General features: G+C 38.5%; 2 protein-coding genes across 3 annotated transcripts; one reads left to right on the top strand and one right to left on the bottom strand.

The window, feature by feature from the left end:
- The first annotated feature begins 264 nt into the window (after positions 1-264).
- Positions 265-7,625, top strand: LOC122657555 (mitogen-activated protein kinase kinase kinase 20-like). The gene is made up of 2 exons (XM_043852293.1): positions 265-1,500; positions 7,615-7,625. The coding sequence occupies exon 1, from the start codon at positions 360-362 to the stop codon at positions 1,488-1,490; it is 1,131 nt and encodes a 376-aa protein (XP_043708228.1). The 5' UTR covers positions 265-359; the 3' UTR covers positions 1,491-1,500; positions 7,615-7,625.
- On the bottom strand, positions 4,741-20,653 carry LOC122657558. 2 transcript variants are annotated; one of them, XM_043852295.1, is made up of 4 exons: positions 20,113-20,653; positions 19,807-19,992; positions 19,403-19,704; positions 4,741-4,770 (listed from the first exon to the last, which is right to left on the bottom strand). In XM_043852295.1, the coding sequence occupies exons 1-3, from the start codon at positions 20,590-20,592 to the stop codon at positions 19,420-19,422; spliced, it is 951 nt and encodes a 316-aa protein (XP_043708230.1). In that variant the 5' UTR covers positions 20,593-20,653; the 3' UTR covers positions 4,741-4,770; positions 19,403-19,419. The 2 variants fall into 2 exon arrangements, with proteins under 2 accessions (XP_043708230.1, XP_043708229.1); XM_043852294.1 differs by lacking the exon at positions 4,741-4,770 and having other exon boundaries at positions 19,389-19,704.
- Positions 20,654-22,786: the final 2,133 nt, after the last annotated feature.

Genomic DNA, 22,786 nt, shown 5'->3' on the forward strand with positions numbered 1-22,786 from the left:
AGATGGGATTAGACGGTCATTGCGCACAGTCCTGTGTCTATGCAGCACAAATAGAATACGGCAGCGTGCCGTAGAAGATCTGTGTTGCACTTGATCCTAGAATCTCTTTCTCTCTCACGTGATTTTTAAAAAAAAAAAATCAAAACAAAAAATCTCGCTTATTTATAGTGATATACGATTCAAAGACGTTAAGAAGTTGGTTTTCGCTGTGAGTGCTCACAGTGAGCAAGGCAGGCAAGCAAAGCAAACTCGAGGAAACGAAGAAGCAAAGACGTGGGAGAAGAAGAAAACAAGAACAACCCAAAATTAAAAAGCAAAGAATCGCTTCTGATCCTTCGTAGTTTGTTCGAAACTACTAGATGGAGTGGAAGAGAGGGAAATCAATTGGTCGGGGGAGCTTTAGTTCTGTGGATTTGGCGATTCCAGCGGGAGATTGCAGTCTGGTTGATCTGCCTCAATTAATGGCGGTAAAATCAGCTGCAATTTCCGAGTGTTCTTCACTTCAGAGGGAGAGAGAGATTCTATCCCATCTCAGAGATTGTCCCCAAATCGTCCGTTGTCTCGGAGATGATCACACAGTCGAAAACGGTCAGCAATTTTACAATGTGTTCTTGGAGTACGCCTCCAGAGGTACTCTGGCTAGCCTGGTCAAGAAATCAGGTGGAGCTTTGCTTGAATCAGATGTGAGGCGTTACACGAGGTGGATTCTCATGGGACTTCGTTGCATTCACGAGAAGGGTTTCGTCCACTGCGACATCAAGCTTCAGAACATCCTCGTCTGCTCTGCTCCTGACGGGACCGATGATGTTAAGATCGCTGATTTCGGATTGGCGAAGAGGGCGGGAGCAGTGGAGAAGCTGAATTTGAGAGGCACACCTCTATACATGTCACCTGAATCCATTGCCAGCAACGAGCACGAGGCGCCGGGTGATTTGTGGTCACTTGGGTGCGCCGTGGCGGAGATGGTGATTGGAAGGCCGGCATGGAAGTGTAAAGCAGACACCGACGTCAGCGCTCTCTTGTTTCGGATTGGGTTCGGAGAGGAATTGCCGGAGATTCCTGAGGAGATGTCGGAACAGGGGAAAGACTTCTTGCAGAGATGTTTCGTGAGAGATCCATCAAAGAGATGGACAGCTGAGATGCTATTGAATCATCCCTTTGTAACTGATAACACTGTTTCATGGCCTCAAGCTGATAAACCATCTTCTTCTCGATCACCTAGAAGTGCTTTCGAGTTTCCCGAGTGGAGGAGCTCCACACAATCGTCCCTTTCCAATTCAATCTCTACTTCATCGTCACCGGATTCTTGTACTTGTGATCATGAAAATTCTGGTCGACCCGATTCCTATTCGTCTTCATCGTCTTCTCCGGTAGATCGAATTCGGAAGTTCGTGACGCAGAAACGTCCGAACTGGGGATCTTCAGATAGTTGGACCATTGTACGGCGAGGCCAAGCAGAAGCAGAATCGTTCTCCCCTGTTTTTTCATAGCAGACTTCTGGTTCAGGCGAACCGGAACTCCGGTGGTCCGATTCTTTTGATTTTTTTGGTAAAGGAATGTAAATGAAAAGTAAAAGATACACCGGCCTTCAGATTGATGGTCCACGGTTTGATTGAACGGTTCAGATCAATGTCAAGATTTTATTGTACAGTTATTAGTATACTAATTGAAATTTCCCATATGTTCATTCAATATTCATAATTTTAGACCTGATCAGGAATATTAGGTGAAGAGATTCTCTAGATATCCATATTGTTAGGAGTGCAGCTCAGGTTCTCGTACGGCTTGAGCCACACAGATAGAATCCAAGAGAAGTGGATCCAACGCTTGGATTTCATCTGTGCGGCTAAGGGCCATACGAGAGTGGTTTTCGCCGTTATCATTAGAAATCCATAGGAGAGTTCAACCTCCCCCCCCCCCCACCCCACCCCACCCCACCCCACCCCACCCCTTCCCTTGATTGGTAAATACTATTTGAGTGAGAGATATCAATAGAGACCAACATTGAATCCTAACCGATATGATATCGATCCATAGGTATTGGCCAAGGGTAAAAATGTAAATAAAATCGAATATCGATTACTAAAACCCTACTCTATAGAGAGTTGGCATTAGGCATTATCTTACTTCCCTATACTCACAAGCAAAATAGGAAGTAATATCCTCTTTGGTTTCTACTAGTGAAAATGGATTGAATATTTGCTATTATTAATAAAAGAGTTTCTCTAATTGGGCAAACTATAATAAGGAAATGTTTGACCCCCAAGAAAATGGGATTGAATTGATCTATAATCAATTATTACATTCATGTATGGTGGACTGTTTATACTGGTACCTTAATGTTCTTGTCATTTTGGCCTTTTTTTTTTTTTGTCTCATAAATTTGGTTCATGCACTTATTCTCCTTTACATCCCCCTTAGTCTTACCTTCTCTCTAAACGTGATCTTTGATTAAAATTTTTACCAAAATAAAAATCTATTCTTAAAATTAATCTTTAACTCATTATTCAAAAGATTATTAAACCATAAGATATTTGATCTCTAGAATTAAATAGATGAATAGTGATGTGTGGACATGTCCAATGAATCTAAACTGGTCTAACTAAGCTGTGGCAGTTAAAGAGAGTTTGTAGAAGCCATGTGACAATACGTTAAAATCAAGAATGTCTTAATTCTTCAAATATATGTTTCCTCAACATTAAAGGAGCATTTCATTACCAAAAACAAAAAAAAAAAACTTTAAAGGAACATTTTGACCCAAATAACCGTTGAGCCATTTGGGAGGCTTTTAAATATTGAGATCTTCAACCTCTTTGATTGTTGAAAGGACTTTATGTTGGCTGATATGTCCCAATTGCCACATCAACAATTAGGGGTAATGGTTACATAACCCATCACATAATTTCCCTTAATGGTAGGCAAATTACAAAGGGATACTAAGTATTTGGTCTGGCTTTTTAAAATTCTTAAAAGGAAAAAAAATCAATCTTGGCTGTAACTTTGGGCAAGACACAAAGCCAAAGAGCAATCCCATTATGTGTGTGTGTGCGCGCGCGCTATCATTGGTGGAGGACTACATGAGACATTGCAAACTCGCCAACAAACTAGAACATTGAGTTGCCTGGAGATGGCAGGAGGTAGCATGATGGGGCCAAATGGAAGTACGCGATCCTCTATGGATTTAAGTTCATTTACATATTGATATTAGAGCAGGTAACCTACTATTCAGTTCACCCTGTTTTCCAGCATTTTGCATCTCGCCGGAGTATACAATGTCTATTATGAAAAATAAAATAAAATAAAATAAAATAAAAAAAAGAACCAAAGAAGGAATCCACAGGGGTTCACAAGTATGGGTTTATCTTTTTTGGGTTTACCAAATCAGGTTTCTTCTATTGTACCAGGGGAACCGAAGAGGGAGATCTTAGAGCAGGAGAGGGAGGGGAGGGGAGTCGGGGACAGGGAGGGGAACAGAAGCTGAGGTAGAGTATTATTAGTTTGTGAAATTAGTATATAAACCCTTCACATATCGAATAACATGATTGAAAAATGGGAGTAATAAAATCTTAGTGAAGTAAATTGTTTCACTATACATAGTGACACAAAAGAAAACCTTACCTTATACATGTAATGGACCTAAACGTGGGGGTAATAAAGTCTTCTAGCAAATAACATTAGTGAAAAGTGTCTAGGGTTTTCTAATTAATGGACCCACAAGATTATAATTTTACCTTATACTTGTAATAGACCTAAAACCACTCAATTACAAAAACATGTCCAATGGACCCATAGAATATAAGATAACACCGTTTTAAGTAACTATGATCCGGAACCTAGTAGTGGTTGCTGCCTTCCCCTCCAAGGCTCCTTGAATGTAGACGAGTGAGAAATAATGTTCCAAAGGTTTGATCGCATCCAATATCCAACCAACTCGGTGTCTCCAGTCTCCACCAAGATAAATGTGATCTCCAACATAAGAGAGAAAATCTTTATCAAAACAGGCGATAAATATAATTGAGTCCACCAAGAAAGATTTGATCGTCTCGTTTATTGGATAAAAGAATGCTGCTCTCCAATGTTTGTCGATCACATTTATATTGGTGAAGGAAACGCTGTTGCTAAGAACAGGGGAGTGAATGGCCATGCTCTTAACTCTCTGAGTTTCTTTTACCTGAATACTTTTAAATCTCAAGCAATCCTTCCCATGATATCATGAGTATTCTCTATGTTTGATAGAATGTGTTAAAAAAATGGTTTTAAAATTGGGAATTCGATCGGTAAATTGGTCGATTTGAATCAGAATCGGCTGAAACTGATCATGATTTCCACCGCTCCTAATCGTTGATATTTTTTTTATAATCTATCTTGAACTGATTTGATTTTCACCATGATTTTTTTACTATCCAAAAATTGGATCGATTTTTAATTCCTGAAACGATTTGATTTTCACCATAAAATAGCTTAGATTCCCGATTCCTTTGATTTTTTTTTTTTTGCTTTTTCTGGAAAGGAATGTAAATAAAACGTAAAAGATACACACTTGATGGCCCAAGGCTTGATCGAACGGTTCAGATCAATGTGAAGATTTTATTGTACAATTATTAGGTGTTGGGCTCCTTCATAGTGCGACAGGGAGTGTAGCGCACATCCAACGGCTTGCAGTGTTTGGACACACAACCCAACACCTCACCTTAATGTGAAGATTCTATTGTACTGTTATTAGCATGTTTCCCATATGTTCATTCAATATTCAAATATTTTAGACCTAATCAGGAATATTAGGTGAAGAGATCCTCCAAGTAGGTCATCAAGACACCCATATCGTTAGAGTCATGTGTACTTAAGCTATTAGTATTTGGAAATCCATGGGAGAATTCAAACCCCCCCCCCCCCCTCCTACCTACCTATTCCCTTGTTGGGTAAATAGTATTTGAGTGAGAGATAAACTTGTCTCTTTATAGTCAGTTGGTATTATCTTATTTCCCTATCCTCAATCCTCACAAGCAAAAGGAATTAATATCTTCTTTGGTTTTAGTTTCAAATAGCCAAAAATGGATTGCATATTTGCTCCTATTCATAAACGAATCTCTAATTGGGCCTCTTCCTACACTGGGGGCCCACTAATGAACAAACTATTAAGGACATCTTTGATGCCAAGAAAGTGGGATTGAATTGATTGATAATAATTTACATTCAGGACTGTTTGTACGGGTACCTTAATGTTCTTGTCATTTTTGCGTTTTCCCCCAGCTCATATATTTGGTTCATGTACCTGTCCTCTTTTGAATCCTCCTTAGTACTACCTTCTCTCTAGATGTGGTCTTTTCTTAATGTTATGTGTGTCTCAAACTCTTGTACCCGTTTGGGAGATTCATCCGCTCTGACATTCTTGGTGGTGTTCAAAGTGAGATTTTTTTTTTGGGGTCTTTGATGGTAGGGGAGGACCTGTGCCATCTTGTTTGGGAGTGCGGCGGTGAAGTCCTGTGGTATGGTACGACCTGACCCAATGAATTGATCCACTTGGAGGATTATTTATATGTTTTACCTATTTTGTACTAATAGTAATGAAACAAGTGAGATTTAGGGATTTTTGAACCAGGGTTTCTAGGTGAGAGTTTTTGCATAGTTTTGGTTGTTCTTGAGAGATGTCCATTGTAATCTTCTTCCATTTTACATAGTGAATCATCTTTAGCTTTGCCTGTGGATGTAGCATATCTTTTTGGTGTGTGAACCATCTTAAATCTGTGTGTCATCTATATTTGCTTTATTTGTCTCTTCGTGTTTCTTGGTATTTGTTTTAACACATAAAATTAATCTTATCTCATTATTCAACGGCTTACTCACCATAAGATATTCGATCTCTAGAAGTTAATCCATGAATAATGATGTGGGGACATGTCCAACGAATCTAAACTGACCTAACTACGATGTAGCAGTTAAAAGAGAGCTGGTGGGAGAGGAAAAATATTGGCTACAACCCATGGAATTTAGCTCGTCTCCAGGGAGCCTAGCACGCCCAGGGTGCTGTCAACCGTTCGGCTGTGTCGCATACATCCCTAGGCATGCACCGAGATGTGTACAGTACAGCTCAACAACTGGATGCCCCCTAGCAGTACCCTGGGCGCTAGGCTCCCTGGAGACGATCCTACATCCCAACCCATGTTCATGGTGCCCCCCAATGGTAGGCACCAACTTGGAATAATTCCCTTCCCCTTTGGGTTCATAGATACCCTTTTATGTTTTGATAATTTCTAAAATATCCTTCAAGATTCCAAATCCACACCTATGCAGGAACATGGCTGCAACCCGGGCAGCAGCCAAGTTTTGTCCTGTGGGAAAGGGTTCCTACAAGGGACCCACTAAGAGACTGACTGAAAGGTTCTTGATAAGTGAGGTTTACCATATGTTCATTCTATATTCAATAATTTAGACCTGATCAGGAATATTAGGTGAAGAGATTCCCAAATAGGAGGTCATCTAGATACCCTTATCGTTAAGAGTGCAGCTCAAGTTCTTGTACGAGAACCATTTTTGTACAGTCAAACAAATAGAATCGAAGTGGGTCCCACTCTTGGATTTCATTTGTGCGATTCAGGCCTATGCAAAAATGGTTCTCACCTCTATCGTTAGAGTCATGCCTACTTATGCTATTAGGATTTAGAAATCCATGGGAGAATTCAACCTCCCCCCACCCTTTCCCTTGATGGGTAAATAGTATTTGAGTGAGAGATAAACTTGTCTCCCTATTATGGTTCAAGGAATCAGTATATATCGGATTCGTATCAGTAACGAAAGAGGCCAATACTGATTCCTAACTGATATGATATCGATCCACGAGTACTAATCAAGGGCAAAAATATAAATAAAACCGGATACAGATTACTAAAATCCTGCTTTATATAGAGTTGGCATTATCTTACTTCCCTATATTCACAAGCAAAAAAGAAGTAATATCCTCTTTGGTTTCTAGTAGTCAAAATGGATTGCATATTTGCTCCTATTCATAATAGACTTTCTCTAATTGGGAAAACTATAAGCAAATGTTTGACTCCCATGAAAGTGGGATTGAATTGATTTATAATCAATTACATTTATGTATGGTGGACTCTTTGTACTAGTACCTTAATGTTTTCTTATAAATTTGGTTCATGTACTTGTTCTCCTTTACATCCCCCTTAGTCCTACCTTCTCTCTAAACGTGATCTATTCTTAAAATTTTTACCCAAAAAAAAAAAAAATCTATTCTTGAAATTAATCTTAGCTGATGACCTAACTAAGCAGTGGCAATTAAAGAGAGCTTGTGGGAAAGGGTTCCTACAATTGGGGCTTGTAGAAGAGAAGCCAAGTGACTTATAAGTTAAAATCAAGAATGCTTTGATTCTTCAAATATATGTTTCCTCAACATTAAAGGAGCATTTTGACCCAAATAATTGTTGAGCCATTTGGGAGGCTTTTATATGTTGAGTCTTCACCATCTTTGGTTTGGCTTTTTGTAATTCTTAAATTGGGAGAGACACAAAGCTAGAGAGCAATCCCATTATATGCGTGTGCGCTCACGAATTTTTAGTGTCTACGATTCCCTGCCCGGTACAGTTCCTACAGTCCTCTAACAAGAGGGGGGTGGACCCCACTCGGGTAGAGTGTTCGGGCAGGGGTGGAATGGTTATTTTGCCCCCCTTGTTAGAGAATTGTAGGAACTGTACCGGATAGGGAACCGTAGGCGATAAAGGTCTGTGTGCTCACTGGTGGAGGACTACAGGAGGCACCGCAAACTTGAGAAGTACATGATCCTCTATGGATTCAAGTTTGTTTATATAATGATATTAGAGTAGGTAACCTACTATTATACCAGGGCAACCGAAGAGGGAGACCCCAATGCAGGAGAGCTAGAGGGAGAAGGAGAGGAACATAAGCTAGGGTAGAGATTTGGTAGAGTATTATTAGTTTGTGAAATTAAGTATATAAACCCTTTATATATCGAATAACATGAGTGAAAAGTGGGGGTAATAAAGTCTTAGTGAAATGAATTGTTTCACTAGATGACGTGAAACGAAAGAAAACCCTTATTTTACCTCATACATGTAATAGACCTAAAAGTGGGGGTAATAAAGTTTTAGTGTATAACAAGCGTGAAAAAGTGTCTTGGGATTTCTATGCCACCCTAATCTCCACAAGATTATAATTTTATCTTATACATGTAATGGACCTAAAGCCCACTCAATTACAAAAATATACCCAATTACAATTATGTGGACTCATAAAATGCAAGATACAACCAACTCAACACCATTTTAACTATGATCGGGACTATAATATTGGTTGCCTTCTTCTCCAAGGCTCCAATAATAAAAGATGGGTTTAGCTCCTTGAGTGTCAACCGATGAGAAATAATGTACGAAGGTTTGATCGCCTCTAATATTCAACCAAGTCAGTGTCTATAACAACAAACAACAACAAACTCAGTTTTATCCCAATGTAATGGGGTCGGTTACATGGATCCAAACAAAAAAAAAGGAGGGAAAAAAATGAGAGAAAGATGGAAAATAAATAGATAAATGAAAGATGAAAGATACTAAGAGGAAAGTGGCATAGCCCAACTCTTCAGGAGAATCTCAGCTAAATGGGGTCTGCGATATGGATCTTTGACCTCCAGTAGGCTTTGTCCGAGGTCATACTTGGGTCAAGCCCTAACCTATGCATAAGAACAATCTTTTAAAATCAGGCGATAAATACATTGATTCCTTCAAGATAGATTTTATAAAGAATGATCCAAAGGTTTGATAGCCTCGTTAAGGCCACAATATATTTATCGCTTGCTTTTGATAAAAGAATGCTCTTTCTTATGTTGGGTTCACATTTATATTGGTGGAGGAAACACTGTTAGAATCGGATGACATTGATCTTTATTTCCATTGCTCCTAATCGTTGTTTTTTGAATCAGAATCGGAATTGGATCCGAATTGGTTGATTCCTAATTATTTTCTTTATAAGCCATCTTGAATCGGATCAATTCATGAACTGATTTGATTTTCACCATAAAATAGTTTAGATTTCCGATTCCTGAATTGATTCAGGTCGATTCGGATCGGACGCCTCCCTGACCAATTCCAAGTTTTAAGACCTTGTATGTAAAAGAGATTTGGATGCTTGGTTACTCATATCAATTTTTTTTTCTTCCTTTTTATATAATTTAGAATCACCTCATGCATGTTGTGCCATTTTTATAAATTATGCAACTTTTAAAATGAAGTTTTTTTTTTCCCACTTGTTATATCATAATATCATTTTAGTGTTCTGTTCATCCCCAAACACGTGTGTGTTCTTATTTTGCATGTCTTTGATATCTCTTTTCGATTGACTTGCTGATTCAATTATTTCTACTTTATGGCAGAGAAAATATTTATTACAAAATAAAATGACAAGCAAGCAAACATATGAAAGACTAGTTGAACCAGGTGGACAACCCATGCCTTCCCAAGTTCACAATTGACACAAGCAGATTTCTCAATCGGCCTAAAATCCTGATCTAGATTTTGATTATTTGAAAGTCATGTTTTCTTAGGACATGATTAGGGATTTTTCTCCGAATCCCTCGAAAGATCATTGCACTCGCAGAAGGTTTGAGTTCTTCCTTGGTATTTTAGATTGATGAACTCTCTCTTATAAATGCTTTATAAAATGAGAGTAGGGATAAAATTTTGTCTAGGAAGTATAGATGGATCCAAGATGCAAATCGCATTTGGAGAATTGATCAAAATAACCCTTTTGGGGGAGAGGAAACTTAGGCTGCGTTTGGTAACGGTCTGAACAAAGAACGCCAGTTCTTGAATAGAAACATTTTTTTGCGTTCTTGGTCTAGAACGGCGTTCTGAGACCGAAAATGACCGTTTGGTAACGTTCTCAAGAATGCTGTTTAGACCGAAAATGGTGTTTGGTAAAACCTATTCTTCCAAATTTGATATTAATTACAGTAATGTCATTTCCTTCTAAATTATACAAAAAATACTTGTAAAAACCTTTTCTCTCTTACCAACTTTAGCATAAAATTAAAATATTTCATTAACGTAACCAAAACACTTATAAAAATATGTCAAATTAAAAAAATACCATTAATATTGGGTTCTTGTGTAGATTAGTGCCATAACTGACTATACTATGAACAGTTGAATAAAAAGGGTCTTGCTGGATTCGAACCACCATCCCCTTGGAATATGCTCATATTCCAAGTGCTCTACCAATTTGAGCTAAAGATCCATTAAGTAAAGATCCAAAACAGAAATACAACCAAAAAAGTCACAGTAGCATGAATCTTCACAAGAGAAATGAAATGAGCAAAGGTCTAAAACAGAAATACAGCAAGAGAGTCGCAATGAAATGAATCTTTGCATGAGAAAGTTAACAAGCAAGATTTCCAAATAGGAATTCAGCAGGTGATTTATGATCTCATCAAAATGGGAAATAAATAGAGTCAACATAAATGCATCTAACTTGAAAAAAAAAAGGAAAATGAAAATTCAGGAGGGAAGTTATGAATACATCCATTCACAAGAAGGAAAAGAGATCTCATCTTCCATATCTTCCCCAAAGCTATGCAGGTTTGAAGGCAGCAATTGTTCAAAGGGAAAGACCCTTGATTGATTTGTTATCATATATAGTTAGGGTAGAGAGACTAGAAAGGGAGAAAATAAAAAGACCAGCATAACTAGAAAGAGAGAAGGAAAAGAGATGAAACTCCAGATTCCCATCTTCCCTTTGAAAATTTACCTAGGACTTCAGAGTTCAGACACTCCACATAGAGTGAGTGCACCTTTCACAACATCACAGTCTAATGGATTTCTTCCTCATCATTTCCATCCTCTTCGTGCTATTATTGCAACAGCAATGTGAAACATAACTTGGAAGGGACTCAACAGCCCACATCGCAGCCTTATGAAGCCCCATTTGGCAGCCAATAAATGGGTATTGGGGATTGCTTCGTACCACTACAGCCGATCCTCTAGAAATGGAAAAAAAGATTGTCTTAAAAAACAGGGCATAGCCTGTTTGTGTCAATGACAGTCTTAAGGGAGCTGAAATTTTGGTTGGGAGGGAGATCCAATGTTCTCTTCCGTATGGCTATGCAAGTTTGCATTTTCCTTCCTAATCTAGCACTTGAAATTTCATATTCAAAACCCATAGAGGTGTCATTTAGAAAGTCTTGTGACTTCCTAATCTAGCACTGAAATTTCATGTGTAGGTTTGCAAATTCTAGATCACCACTCAGCAAGCATTTTGCTATTCAGATCCACAGATTGAAGAGCATCATCGATCCAGAAACTTTTTACCATTCAGAATCATCAATTGAATAAGACACAGAAGGAAATGATTAATTGCCTACTAGCTTGTGTCTAGGGGGGCTTTGCAACCACAAAACCCTATTTACACAAGTACCAGAAGCCCTCAAAACTTAAGCAAAATAGTGGGGAGAACGGGAGACATGAACATCCAACGATTACCAAGCTTATAATGTGAACTTGAATCACTTTACTATTTTGTTTAAAAAAGAGGAAAGTTCCTATATAATTTTCATGTATATAAATGCAAATCCATATTTGTTTTCTTCTCCGTAAACAATCTTTTCATTTACGAAATCAAATCCAAAAAGAGAGAAACATTTTGTCAAGTGTGTAGCAGGCTTGGTGGTACTGTTCAATAGAATGATACTATCTCGAGATCAACAAAATATAGAATAAACGATGACTGATAAGACTTGCTAAAAATTACTGGTTTACGAGACACTTTCCAAGACATACTAACAAAACTTGCATTTAGTGTGTTTTACAATTTACCCTCAATTTGGACTGCTAAGAACTTTAGCTTATCGGTCCATTTCTTCTGCTTGTACTTTACATGGAGGTACTGTCTCCCATAGTAGATTTTCACCCGTCCTATTTAGTAGTGTTAGGAGATATTCTGCAAAATGAATTTCACCCATCCTATTCAAAGAAACTGGGATATTCTGTGAGATGGATATTCCGTATGACTTTTAATTTTTCAACATATTCAAAACCCAATTGAGTTATCTTTCTCCATTACACATCCACCTACAAAGAATCACAACCCATCTAGGACACAAAACACCTCAAGGGTTTTGTTAAATAGTGAAATAGAGAAAGAACCCTAAAAAATTTGAAGCACGGATTATCTATTCAACAAAGAATCCTAAAATCTTAAACATGAAGAATTACTAAATCAATACATTACACTGAGAGAATGTTACATTATCCAAAAGCCCTAAAATTGCTCAATTTCTTCTGAAATCCATTCCTTTTGATCCGACTTCTTCGACCTAACAGCAGAGGGTCTACAGCAGGGGAGAGAGAGAGAGAACGAGACAGAGAGAGGGAGAGAGAGCGAGAGAGAGATGAGATCATGGTTTGTTGTTCTTACCTTGAAGGTCGGATTGCAGGTAGAGGTCTCCTCCTCTGCTCCTTTTCTTCTCCTTCTCTTCCCCTTCTCTTCCCAACATTTGATCGCAAGGTTGTATCTCCAAACCAAGACCTACACGGGTTTTCACGGGTTTTGGTAGTCGTTCTCGTTCTTTACAGACCGTCTCAGAGACAATCTGTAAAGAACGTTCTTTTGGCAAAGATTCTTTCCGGTTCGTTCTAAAAGAACATAAAAACGAACCGGTAACCCAAACAAATTTTCATGTTTTTTTGTTATTAAAGAATGGAAGAACGGCAAAGAACAGTGTTCAGACCGTTACCAAACGCAACCTTATAAGCTGACCTTCCAAAAAAATTTTAATTTCTTGACCAAAAATCTATTTGTTGATTATTTCATAAAATCGAATCCGAAATTGATATAGAAATCATACCAAATCTAAGTTTACGTGCTACCTTGTCTGTCACTGTTCCTAGAAAAAAATTATTCACTCTACGTAGCAACTCCAAAGGAATTTCTGTTGGGGTCACTCTAATGCTAGAGCCCAAGTTCAGATTATTGAATGGTCGATCTAAGCTTTGTTTATCATGAAAGATAAAAGGAGGGATGAAGAGTTTAATGTTAGCTTTGATTTCTACGACAGGTGGGAGACTTCTGGAAAAATCAATCAGGTTCTCATGTGTGAAATGATGGATTGCACTGTAAATGGATCCTTCTATTTGTCATTATAGAGAGTGAAGTAGTTCGATTCACTATCTTTTTATATACTCAATTAAATCGTTTGTTTTGATTAATTGAAGTGAAGGACTAAAATTTGTAAATTCACCTCTAATGACATCTTGTAGGGAGAACTCTACATCTCTCTTCCACTTTATCCTCTCCAGAGCACCCCACCCCCCAATCCTTACCCGGTTTCTTGACTGGAAATGATCTTGTAAAGTCCATAGATCTTAACAACCTGGGTAGGAAGTGGAGAGGCCTTGTTAAAACCCTTCCTTAATAGTCAATATCCCCAATAGGAGAAAGAAAAACTAGGCATCACAACAAGCTTGGTGGAAAATGATTCCTTACATAGCACCACGATGGGGGCGGCGACTGATGGTGGTGCGGGTGGTCTGAAGGTTTCACAAAAGAGGGAGGGGATGCAGCTCCCAATATGATTGCTCTGAAACAAAGTCGATGCTAGGCAAGCAAAGAGAGAGAGAGAGAGAGAGAGAGAACATGGCTATGGACATGGGATCTCAACCATTATTGGCTCTGGCTACAAACGATCACAAACGAAATCAGGTTTATTGGCCCATGTCCTTGCCTGGCCCAGTTCCCCAGTCCCCCTAATAGGAGGTGGCGGACCTCACCTGGACAGATTGTTCGAGCAGGAATAGGGTGGTCATTCCAGCCCCCATGTTAGAGGAACTGGGGAATTAGGCTGGACAGGGAATTGGAGGGGATAAAGATCCTATTGTACCATGGCAACCAAAGAGGGAGATCCTAGAGCAGGAGAGAGAGAGAAAGGGAGAGAGAGAGGAACAGAAGTTGAGATAGAAGGGGTAAGAAAATCATAGTGAAGTGACAAGAAAGAAAACCCTTATTTTTTGTTTTAATTTGTTTAAAAATGATATCAGAACTTTGACAACTCTAACAGCTAACGTCTTCAAGTCATGGTGGTCAGTTACCCTCATTGTTGCATTGAACTTTGGAAACATGTATTTAGATAATAATTCCTAAATTTTATGGGTCAATACACACCCGACCCACACACCGTTTAACTAAGTATGATCCGGACCCTAGTAGTGGTTGCCTTCCACTCCAAGACTCCAGTAATAAAAGATGGGTTCCCTTGAGAAATAATCCGTCCCAGGCACATTTACAAGTGAAGCCCCTAATTATACGCTAGCTCTACGCTTCACAAAGAATGGTGGGATCGCTCCAATGTCTCCACCAAGATAAATGTGACCGGTTACCTTTGGGGGCATTCTTTATCAAAGAAGGCGATAAATATATTGACTCCATTAAAGATAGATTTTGATAAGGAATGCATCAAGGTTTTGATCGCCTCTCGTTAAGGCCACCAATTTATTTATCGCCTGCTTTGATAAAGAATGCTCCAAGTCTCAACTACATTGGTTTCTTTTGCCTTGAATTCTTTAAATCTCAAGCAGTCAAGATTTTAATACTCGGAATCGGTCAAAGAGGATTTTGATCCAAATCGATCTGAATTGATTTAGCAAGTGGGAATCGGCCTATGAATCGATCCGATTCATAATGAATAATAAAAAAAATGACTAGGAATCAATCGATTCGTATCCAATTCGACTGATTCGCTTCCATTTCATAAAGAAACTATTAGGAGCGGTGGATAATAAGGTAACTCAAGAATGCAGTGCAGGTTATGATGCAGAGGAATCAACAGGTAACTCTAAGCCCTTCCTCCTTCAGTTTTTGAATACCTTATCTCTACATGAGCCTTTTACCAAAAAATAAAAATCTCTACATGAGCCCTTTTTTTTATGGGTAAAGTACACGTACCCCCTGTAATGCACCAAATATTCCTCGTACCCCCCTAAGCGGTTCAATATTCCATGTATCACCCTTCAATATTCCACGTACCACTGTTGCTTTACACCCCAAATGCCAGATCGGTCCACAATCCGTTAAATACAACCAATAGATGCAAAAATTTTGACAATTTTACCTTTTGCCTCATTTTCTTAAATCTGAAAAGACTTAATTATCCTCACTTATTTGTTGTTCTAAACTAATTGAAAATGATCATTTTACCTTTCGTTTTAGTTTTATAAATGAAAAGACCTAATTGCCTTCATTTATGTATTATCCTAACCTAATTTGAAAAGACTATTTTACCCCTAAATATTTGTCTGTCGTGCAGTAAAAAGGAAGAGAAGTGTGAACAGAAAAAAGAAAAATACCGATAATATGGTGATGCTGGATCTTGGGGACTTCAAAGTGCTATAACTGCTATCGGAAACAGATGAGCTGGAAGCAGCAGCAGACTGTTTGTTCTCAAGACAATACTGCTCGATTTTCATCTCAGCCATATCCTTCTACTATTGTCTCCAAAACGCAGCATCCTAAGAATGAAGAGAACCAACAGGAACCCATTTAAAAAAGACCAATCAAGATTAAAAACTAATGGAATAACCATGAACATAGAACCCTAAAACCAGAACTTCTAACACTAATAATCCAATCACAAAGAAATCCCATAATTCCCAAATTTCAACCGTCAAATAAGATATAGAACATAGATCTCGTGACCAAAAGGAATATTAAACAAACTAACAGATACAACCAGAGACTACAGATACAGAATTCTAGGGCTTCAGATCAAGAGAAACCAGAAGAACTAGCAGTGATGGATACGAATCAGTGGCACAACAATTCAGGAAAATTGAGGTGAAATTATCCAAAACGAATAAAATGTAATCAAGAAATAGGAGAGTAAACTACCTCTTGCTGCAGAGAAATGGCTGGAATCAAGTCGGAAGGTCGTCTGAAGAGGACGGGGTGCGAACCCTTGGGGCTAAGAAAAACTCTGAAAAGCTTTTCTTTGTTTCAAAAAACCTCGCCCGTTGAAAGCAAGACAGGTCGAAGAGCATATTGGGTGAGATCCTTCCCACCAGAAAACTTATCCCCGCCGCTGGCTTCCGATACTCCATCTTCACCGACCATTTCGATACTCGATTTCTTCTCCGCAACAATGATAGCCCTTTTCCTCGCATTTGTCTTACAACCCAAAGCCAATGTGCGATGGTGGTTGTGGTGGGTATGTAAAAGAAGATGATGATTTGGGGAAGATGAGGGAATTTTGGGATTTTTAGAAATAAATATTTAGGGGTAGAATAGTATTTTCAAATTAGATTAGGGTAATACATAAATAAGGGTAATTAGGTCTTTTCATTTATAAAATTAAAATAAAAGATAAAATGGTCATTTTCAATTAGTTTAGGGCAACAAATAAATGAGGGTAATTAAGTCTTTTCAAATTTAAGAAAATGGAATAAGGGGTAAAATGATCAAAATTTTGATATCTAACAATGGTATTTAATAGATTGGACCTATCTGGCATTTGGGGTGTAAAACAGAAGATCTACGTGAAATATTGAAAGGTGGTATGTGGAATATTGAGTCGCCTAGGGGGTTACAAGGAATATTGGGTGCATTATAGGGGGTACATGTACTTTACCCTTTTTTTATCTCATATTGTTTTCTCATGCATAAATTATAGTTTTATGGTCTTTGGTTGAACCGGTGAATTTAGGTAAATGTGCTTTGGGTTATATATTCCAAATGTTAAGAATAGATCATTATAAAATGATACATATCTTCGAAAATGTGTATGCATGTGAATAGGTCCAAATCACTCTCCTTATTGGATTCCTAAGTCTGAAAATCTCTCATTAGATTTGAAATCATGTTAATGATGCTTAAATGTCTTCCAAGTTCCAATCACAATTTTGTCTTCCAATTTATGATTTTGTAATATACTCATGAAAATTAATATAGTTTTTTGGTCTATGAAGCTAGTTGTGCTCACCCTTATTATTGTAGAATATTTTTTAGATTAATGACTAGAGCTCCTAGGAGTGATTAGATCTTTTGGGATAAAACTTTGTGTGGAGGCTTTTTGGGAGTGAGCATCTGAGATAAAAACTTAAATTTTTGACAATCTGGTTTATATTTGAAGGTAGTAATTTTATATATTAAAGAATGATTGTGTAACTTAACCTAGCTTGAAAGGAATTCTTTAGATTCTAGATGAATTGTTTAATTTTCACCTTTTCCGTTATAGATTGTTTAGTGTGTCACACTAGCAGTTTTATACCTTTCTTAAGTGTTGGGGTGTGACACCATATATTGTGTACTATCCCATTTTCTTGATTTTTCAATGCCCTATGTTGCCACTTTACAAAATTTGTTTTGGCTAAAACTGGACATGCGAGTAGGGACCTAGTGAGCTACAGATCCACAAATTTTGGTTCCATTGGATCATGCCACATGGTAAAACAAGTGACCGTGAAAAAAACGTGAAGGTCCCTTCTGCTCACATATATAGGTACATAGATATTTTTTTGGTAAAAATAAGTACATAGATATTGGGCAAATCTGTTTTGAACAACTCATTCAAATAAGCTAATTAGGACGACCTAAGTAAGGTTAGAATTACACGGATAACAAAGTTATACAATATGCGTGGACATACATGGAGGGTAATTGATTGAATTTCCAATTTTACCCGTGGTTAATCCTTAATGTGTACAACTAATCTATTGGTCAATTAGCTAACAAACATCGTGACTCATTGTGAAAATGAGCTTTTCCCATATATTAAGGGAAGCACATAGCACATGCCCTCTTATGCTCTCTCTTCTACCTGATACTCTGTGATACTCTCTCTCCCTTTTGACTATGTGGAACCCTTATAAGAATCGTGAGAAATTCTCATGCGTCCATTGGCTTAGCATGAGAAATACTCGTTCACGGTGTTTAAATCCCTCCCCTTTAGATTTTAGGTACAAATTTCAATGTACTCATACGATGTTACGGTGTCAATTGGCCAGAATTCATAATTGAGGGGTTTCTTTAAGGTTTCAAGTGATCATAAAAGAAGATCGTAAATGAAAATGACAACCAGAGATTGAGTAGATGACTGATTTAGGGTTTTCATAGTTTAAGGCCTGTTTGGTATGTATTCTCAAAACAGATTTTTTGGTCTAGAACGTATCTTTTCTATTTTTTTCATTTCACAATGAATTCTATATTTAGAATCTATTCCAAAAATTCATATCAAACACAACCTAAGGGTTAAAAAGATGATTGTAAATGAAGATGACCATCAAAGATGGAGCATACCAAGAGTAACTGGAGATGACCATCAGAGATGGTGCATATATTGACTGATTCCTCAGTTTGACAAAAGGTTTGAGTTGATAATTGGAGAGGAAGAAGATGATGGATTCAGTTTGTTTTGACCCAGATTTTAAAAACAGGCAAATCAGATCGGGTATCACCCGATTCATATTGAAGATGGCCAGCAATTTCTACTGATTCGATACGGCCGATTTCTGGATAATAACACCTTAATCATTGAAATATTCCTCAAATCTGCTGATTCTAGAGCTTTTTCTGATCGATTCAAATCATTTCCGATCTGAATCAATCGGAATCGGCACAGACCGCTTCCACCTCCAATTTTAACCAAATGACCAACTTTGCCCCTTACTTATAAGTAACACATTAAATACATATAATCATAGATTCATAGATGGAGTTTACAATAATCGAACTTCACCTATAGAAAGTGTCTTCCAAACAAGCAACAACAACCCCCCCCCCCCCCCAAATTAAATAATTTAGGCATGAATTTATATATAATCAGATCCCTAAGCCCACAAAAAAAAAAAGAAAAGAGTATCCACTAAAGCCAAAGAAAAGATAAAAAAACAAATAAAGCCCACAAGGTGGTCCAGGTCGAACCTTCGTTGCCCACATGGGGAGAAGACAGACTTTAGAAAGTTTTAAGATCCACCAGGAGGCAAAAACAAAATCTAACAAACCCAACCCACCAAGGGCCCAGTTTCATTTGATTTATTAATTTTCACTTTTAAATTAATTAAAAAAAAAAACACATATCACGCCAACGGAATCTGAAGCTCAGAAGCTGTCTTCACTCTTTCGGGCAAATCGGGCAACCAAAACCGCACGTCACGCAACACCTTCTCTTCTCTTACAGCCGTAAAGCTGCCCGTATAGCTGTCTCCAGCCTCCACTTCACCCACTGTAATTAAAACAAAACAAAGCAAAACAACAAAGGAACTGAAATTTAGGAAATCGATTCCTTCCTCTCATCGTTTCCAATAATTTAATTTCTTGTCGTTCTGGTGATCTGCTATTCTAAGAAAACAACTGTGATCCATCTGTTGATGTTGGAGTGTTGTTTATTCGATTCTTCAAACTCTGAACAGAACAACAAATCTAATCGTATGTGCAGGAGTTCTTGAGCGAAAGAGCAACATTGATCTTCTTGGGGTCAAAGACGATTGAGCAATCGATGTTTTTAAAGAACTTTGGTTTAACTAACTTGCCCAGAACGTAAGCTCTTGAACGGACCATGAAATCCAGTTTCAGATGCACCGGCGCCGTCAGGTTTCCCCCGGAACTGCTCAGACTCGCACCAGCTCCATACATAGGGATCTTGTTTCCGGACACTACCACTGCCACCGTTCTTTGGCTTTTCCTTGATTGATAGAACCTGTTCACCTGCAATTTTACCCAATTGACCCAAAAAAGATAAATTTCAGAATATAGATTGTAAATTATGAACAAAATTAGTGTCTACTTTGATAAGGAATGGTTGCTTACGGATCCAGTGCCGACGGTGAGATGGGAGTAGCTGAGATCGAGAGGGGTTGATGTCACATGGACTCCGAAAAACGTCGCAGTGTTGCGGTACGTAAACTTGACAGTGGAATTCATAGAGCTCATCTCGGTTGCTACTCCAGTTGAATCAGCTCCAGCTGAAAGCGAGAAGTGCTCGAATGTGATGCTCTGCAAAATTAATCAATCACCAATTCCACTCATTTCACAGAAATGTTACCCTTACTTCGCAGGAAAAAAAAGAAAGAAGAAATTGAAGATAAGGGTTTAGAAAGGAATTCAGTTTTCTACCTTGATGTTGATTTGGGGTTTCTGAGGACGACTAGCTCCCCATAAAATCAAAGAGAAAAAGGAGAAAAGAAAGATGAATCCAACAACAAAGGCAAGAAGATAACATCGACGAGGGAGTCCTTTCTCAGTGTCTTCAGCGTTGAGAAGACCCTCTTCTTCGATGACAGGTTCCTTCCAAGGCTTTTGACCCTTTCGACCGCCTCCATTGGGTAAGATCTTGCGAGAACCTGGCTTGAGAGAACCGGAAAAGCGGCTAGTGGAAGACTCACGAGAGTGGCGGCCCACGGAAGAGTGGGAGTGAGGAGGTGAACCCATGGGGCTGAGCACCGGCGTTGAATGGAAGGATGTGGTGGTTTTCTCCCCATCGTGTGAATCTCGTGATGGGCTCTGCACATAGTACACCGGTCGTCCTCGAGGTGGTGACCTCGTTGGCGACGATGCCGCCAAGCTTGTCACCTCTGAATCCGTCTTTGCGTGCATTTCTGCTCTTTTCACTTGCCGATTCTCTCTCTAGACCCACAAACCAAACACAAAAGTGACAAAAACACTGTTGTTGAAAGAGATCTAAATCAAATCTTACATTTGCTTTCCACCCTCTTCCCCTCTTTTTCCTCTCCTCAGGTTACTCAACTCTCAAGAGAAAATCACGCAATATATCACTCTTTTTGAATCTCCGTGCTTTGAACTCTGAAAGGGAAGAAGAAGAAGAAGAAACCTTTGGGCTTTGGCTTCTAAACTCTCATCAGGTCTCAAGTCTCTTATTAAAAGTCCAATAAGGAGTTAAAGAACCGCCATTATGATAATCTCCCAGTGGATTTACTTCCATAGTTCACACTCTCTTTTATTGTTCAAGCAATCAAAGCTGTCAACAGTTTTGATAGGGCCAAAAGGTTTATGGCCACGCAGTTACGGACGTCACTTGCTACGAATCCAACGGCTGAGATTTTTGCCTTGTTCGCTATGGCCATTCACTGCATCTAAGGATGTCAAATTGGAATAAAAAATCGAAATCGGATCCGGATCAAATAACTGGAATCGAATCGAACCGAACTGAATATCATTTTGTTACAATCCGGAACCAAAAAACAAAACCAATACAGGATTTGGTTATTTTCTAGATCTAACATAGGAACCGATGGTTAGAACCAAATCTAAATCGAATTTGGGTACCAATGCATTATTCTTTCACAAGGCACCGTGAGATTACGTCTCTGCCCCTGGGTATATACACAGACATGCTCACCCATTGGCCCAGACGCTTGGGTAGAAACTATGCGATCAAGTAATATATTGGAAAAAAAAGAATTTTGTTTGTGAGTGTGGCCTACGCCAGCTCCCTAATAGAAAACTACTTCCCAATAAATTAATATAGTATAATACTAAAATATTATCATATATTAATATATTATTACAATTATATATTATATTATATATTTTAATAGTATTAGTATTAGATTTTATAAAATTACTATATTATAGTATTACATATTAAGTAACCAAGTACAGGAACCGAATTTGGGAACCGTATAAGTTTGAGTACCGATTCACGGTTTCAAGTGTTCGAAATAGCCTCTCTGGAAATAAGGGTAAGGCTGCGTACATTTAATCTTCCTCAAACCCTACTAAACACAAGAGCCTTGTGCACTGGATACGGCCTTTTTTTTATAAGTTTAAGTACCAAATTTCAGAACTAAGGCGAGATTTGGTCTGGATTTGGATTACACAGTAATTCTCTCTAAAATCGAGCCAAAATCGAACCAAGTATCCAATTCGGACCGATATACACCCTTAACTGCATCTGCAAGTGCACTACATTTGTTTTCTTTGAACTTTCTGCATTAAGTACTAACACGTGCGCCTCGTAGAGTTGGCAAAAGAGAGAGAGAGGTGGCATCCTTCTCAGAGCAATCACAACAGCTAAAGAAGCAGTCCACCACTTTCATTTTCCCATCCAAAGGCCTACAAGACTAATCAGATGGAGACAACCTCTACCTCCTTTATACAAATTTAATATAGATGGCGCAAGCAAGGGCAACCCTGGGAGCGCAGGTATAGGAGGGGTTTGTTGGGCTGACTCTGCACAATTTATCTGTGCCTTTTCGGAGGGCATTGATTGGAATTATGCCTTAGTAGCTGAAGCACTTGCAACCAGGAAAGCACTGACTATGGCACGTCAGTTCAATCTGACAAACATTATTCTTGAGAGCGATAATCTCCTTCTCGTTAATCTTCTCAACGGGATCACTACTGATGCGCCATGGAGGATTACCAACATCATTTCTGATTGTCGTTCCCTTTTCTCTTTTTTCTCTGTTCTTCAATTTGAACATGTCTTTTGTGAAGCCAATAGCATGGCTGACTCGCTTGCCACTAAGGCGGCTGATTCTCAGCAGTCCATGTGTTGGCTGTCCATCCCGCCCCCCTTTATTTCCCCTCTTTTGTTTGCTGATGCCTCGGGAACGTCGTTCCCTCGTTAATGTAATGCTTTTATCAAAAAAAAAAACACGTAAAGCTGTAAACGTACAGCTTGGCGCTTGCCCCCACTCAAACCATGCATTTACTTGATTAATTGGATCACCCTGCTCTCTTTTTTTACTAAGAAAAAAGATTTCTGTCTGGCGGCATAGCCTATGCTACCGCTTCTTTTTGTTCCACGGTTTTAAGTATTGGTATC

The sequence above is a fragment of the Telopea speciosissima genome, chromosome 4 (genome assembly GCF_018873765.1).
Source record: "Telopea speciosissima isolate NSW1024214 ecotype Mountain lineage chromosome 4, Tspe_v1, whole genome shotgun sequence".
NCBI classification, from domain to species: Eukaryota; Viridiplantae; Streptophyta; class Magnoliopsida; order Proteales; family Proteaceae; genus Telopea; species Telopea speciosissima.

Coding starts and splice junctions, on each gene's coding strand:
- LOC122657555 (XM_043852293.1), top strand. CDS start 360: ATGGAGTGGAAGAGAGGGAAATCAATTGGTCGGGGGAGCTTTAGTTCT.
- LOC122657558 (XM_043852295.1), bottom strand. CDS start 20,592: ATGCACGCAAAGACGGATTCAGAGGTGACAAGCTTGGCGGCATCGTCG. Junction 19,993..20,112: donor AACCCCAAATCAACATCAAG/GTAGAAAACTGA, acceptor TTAATTTTGCAG/AGCATCACATTCGAGCACTT. Junction 19,705..19,806: donor TCACCGTCGGCACTGGATCC/GTAAGCAACCAT, acceptor GTAAAATTGCAG/GTGAACAGGTTCTATCAATC.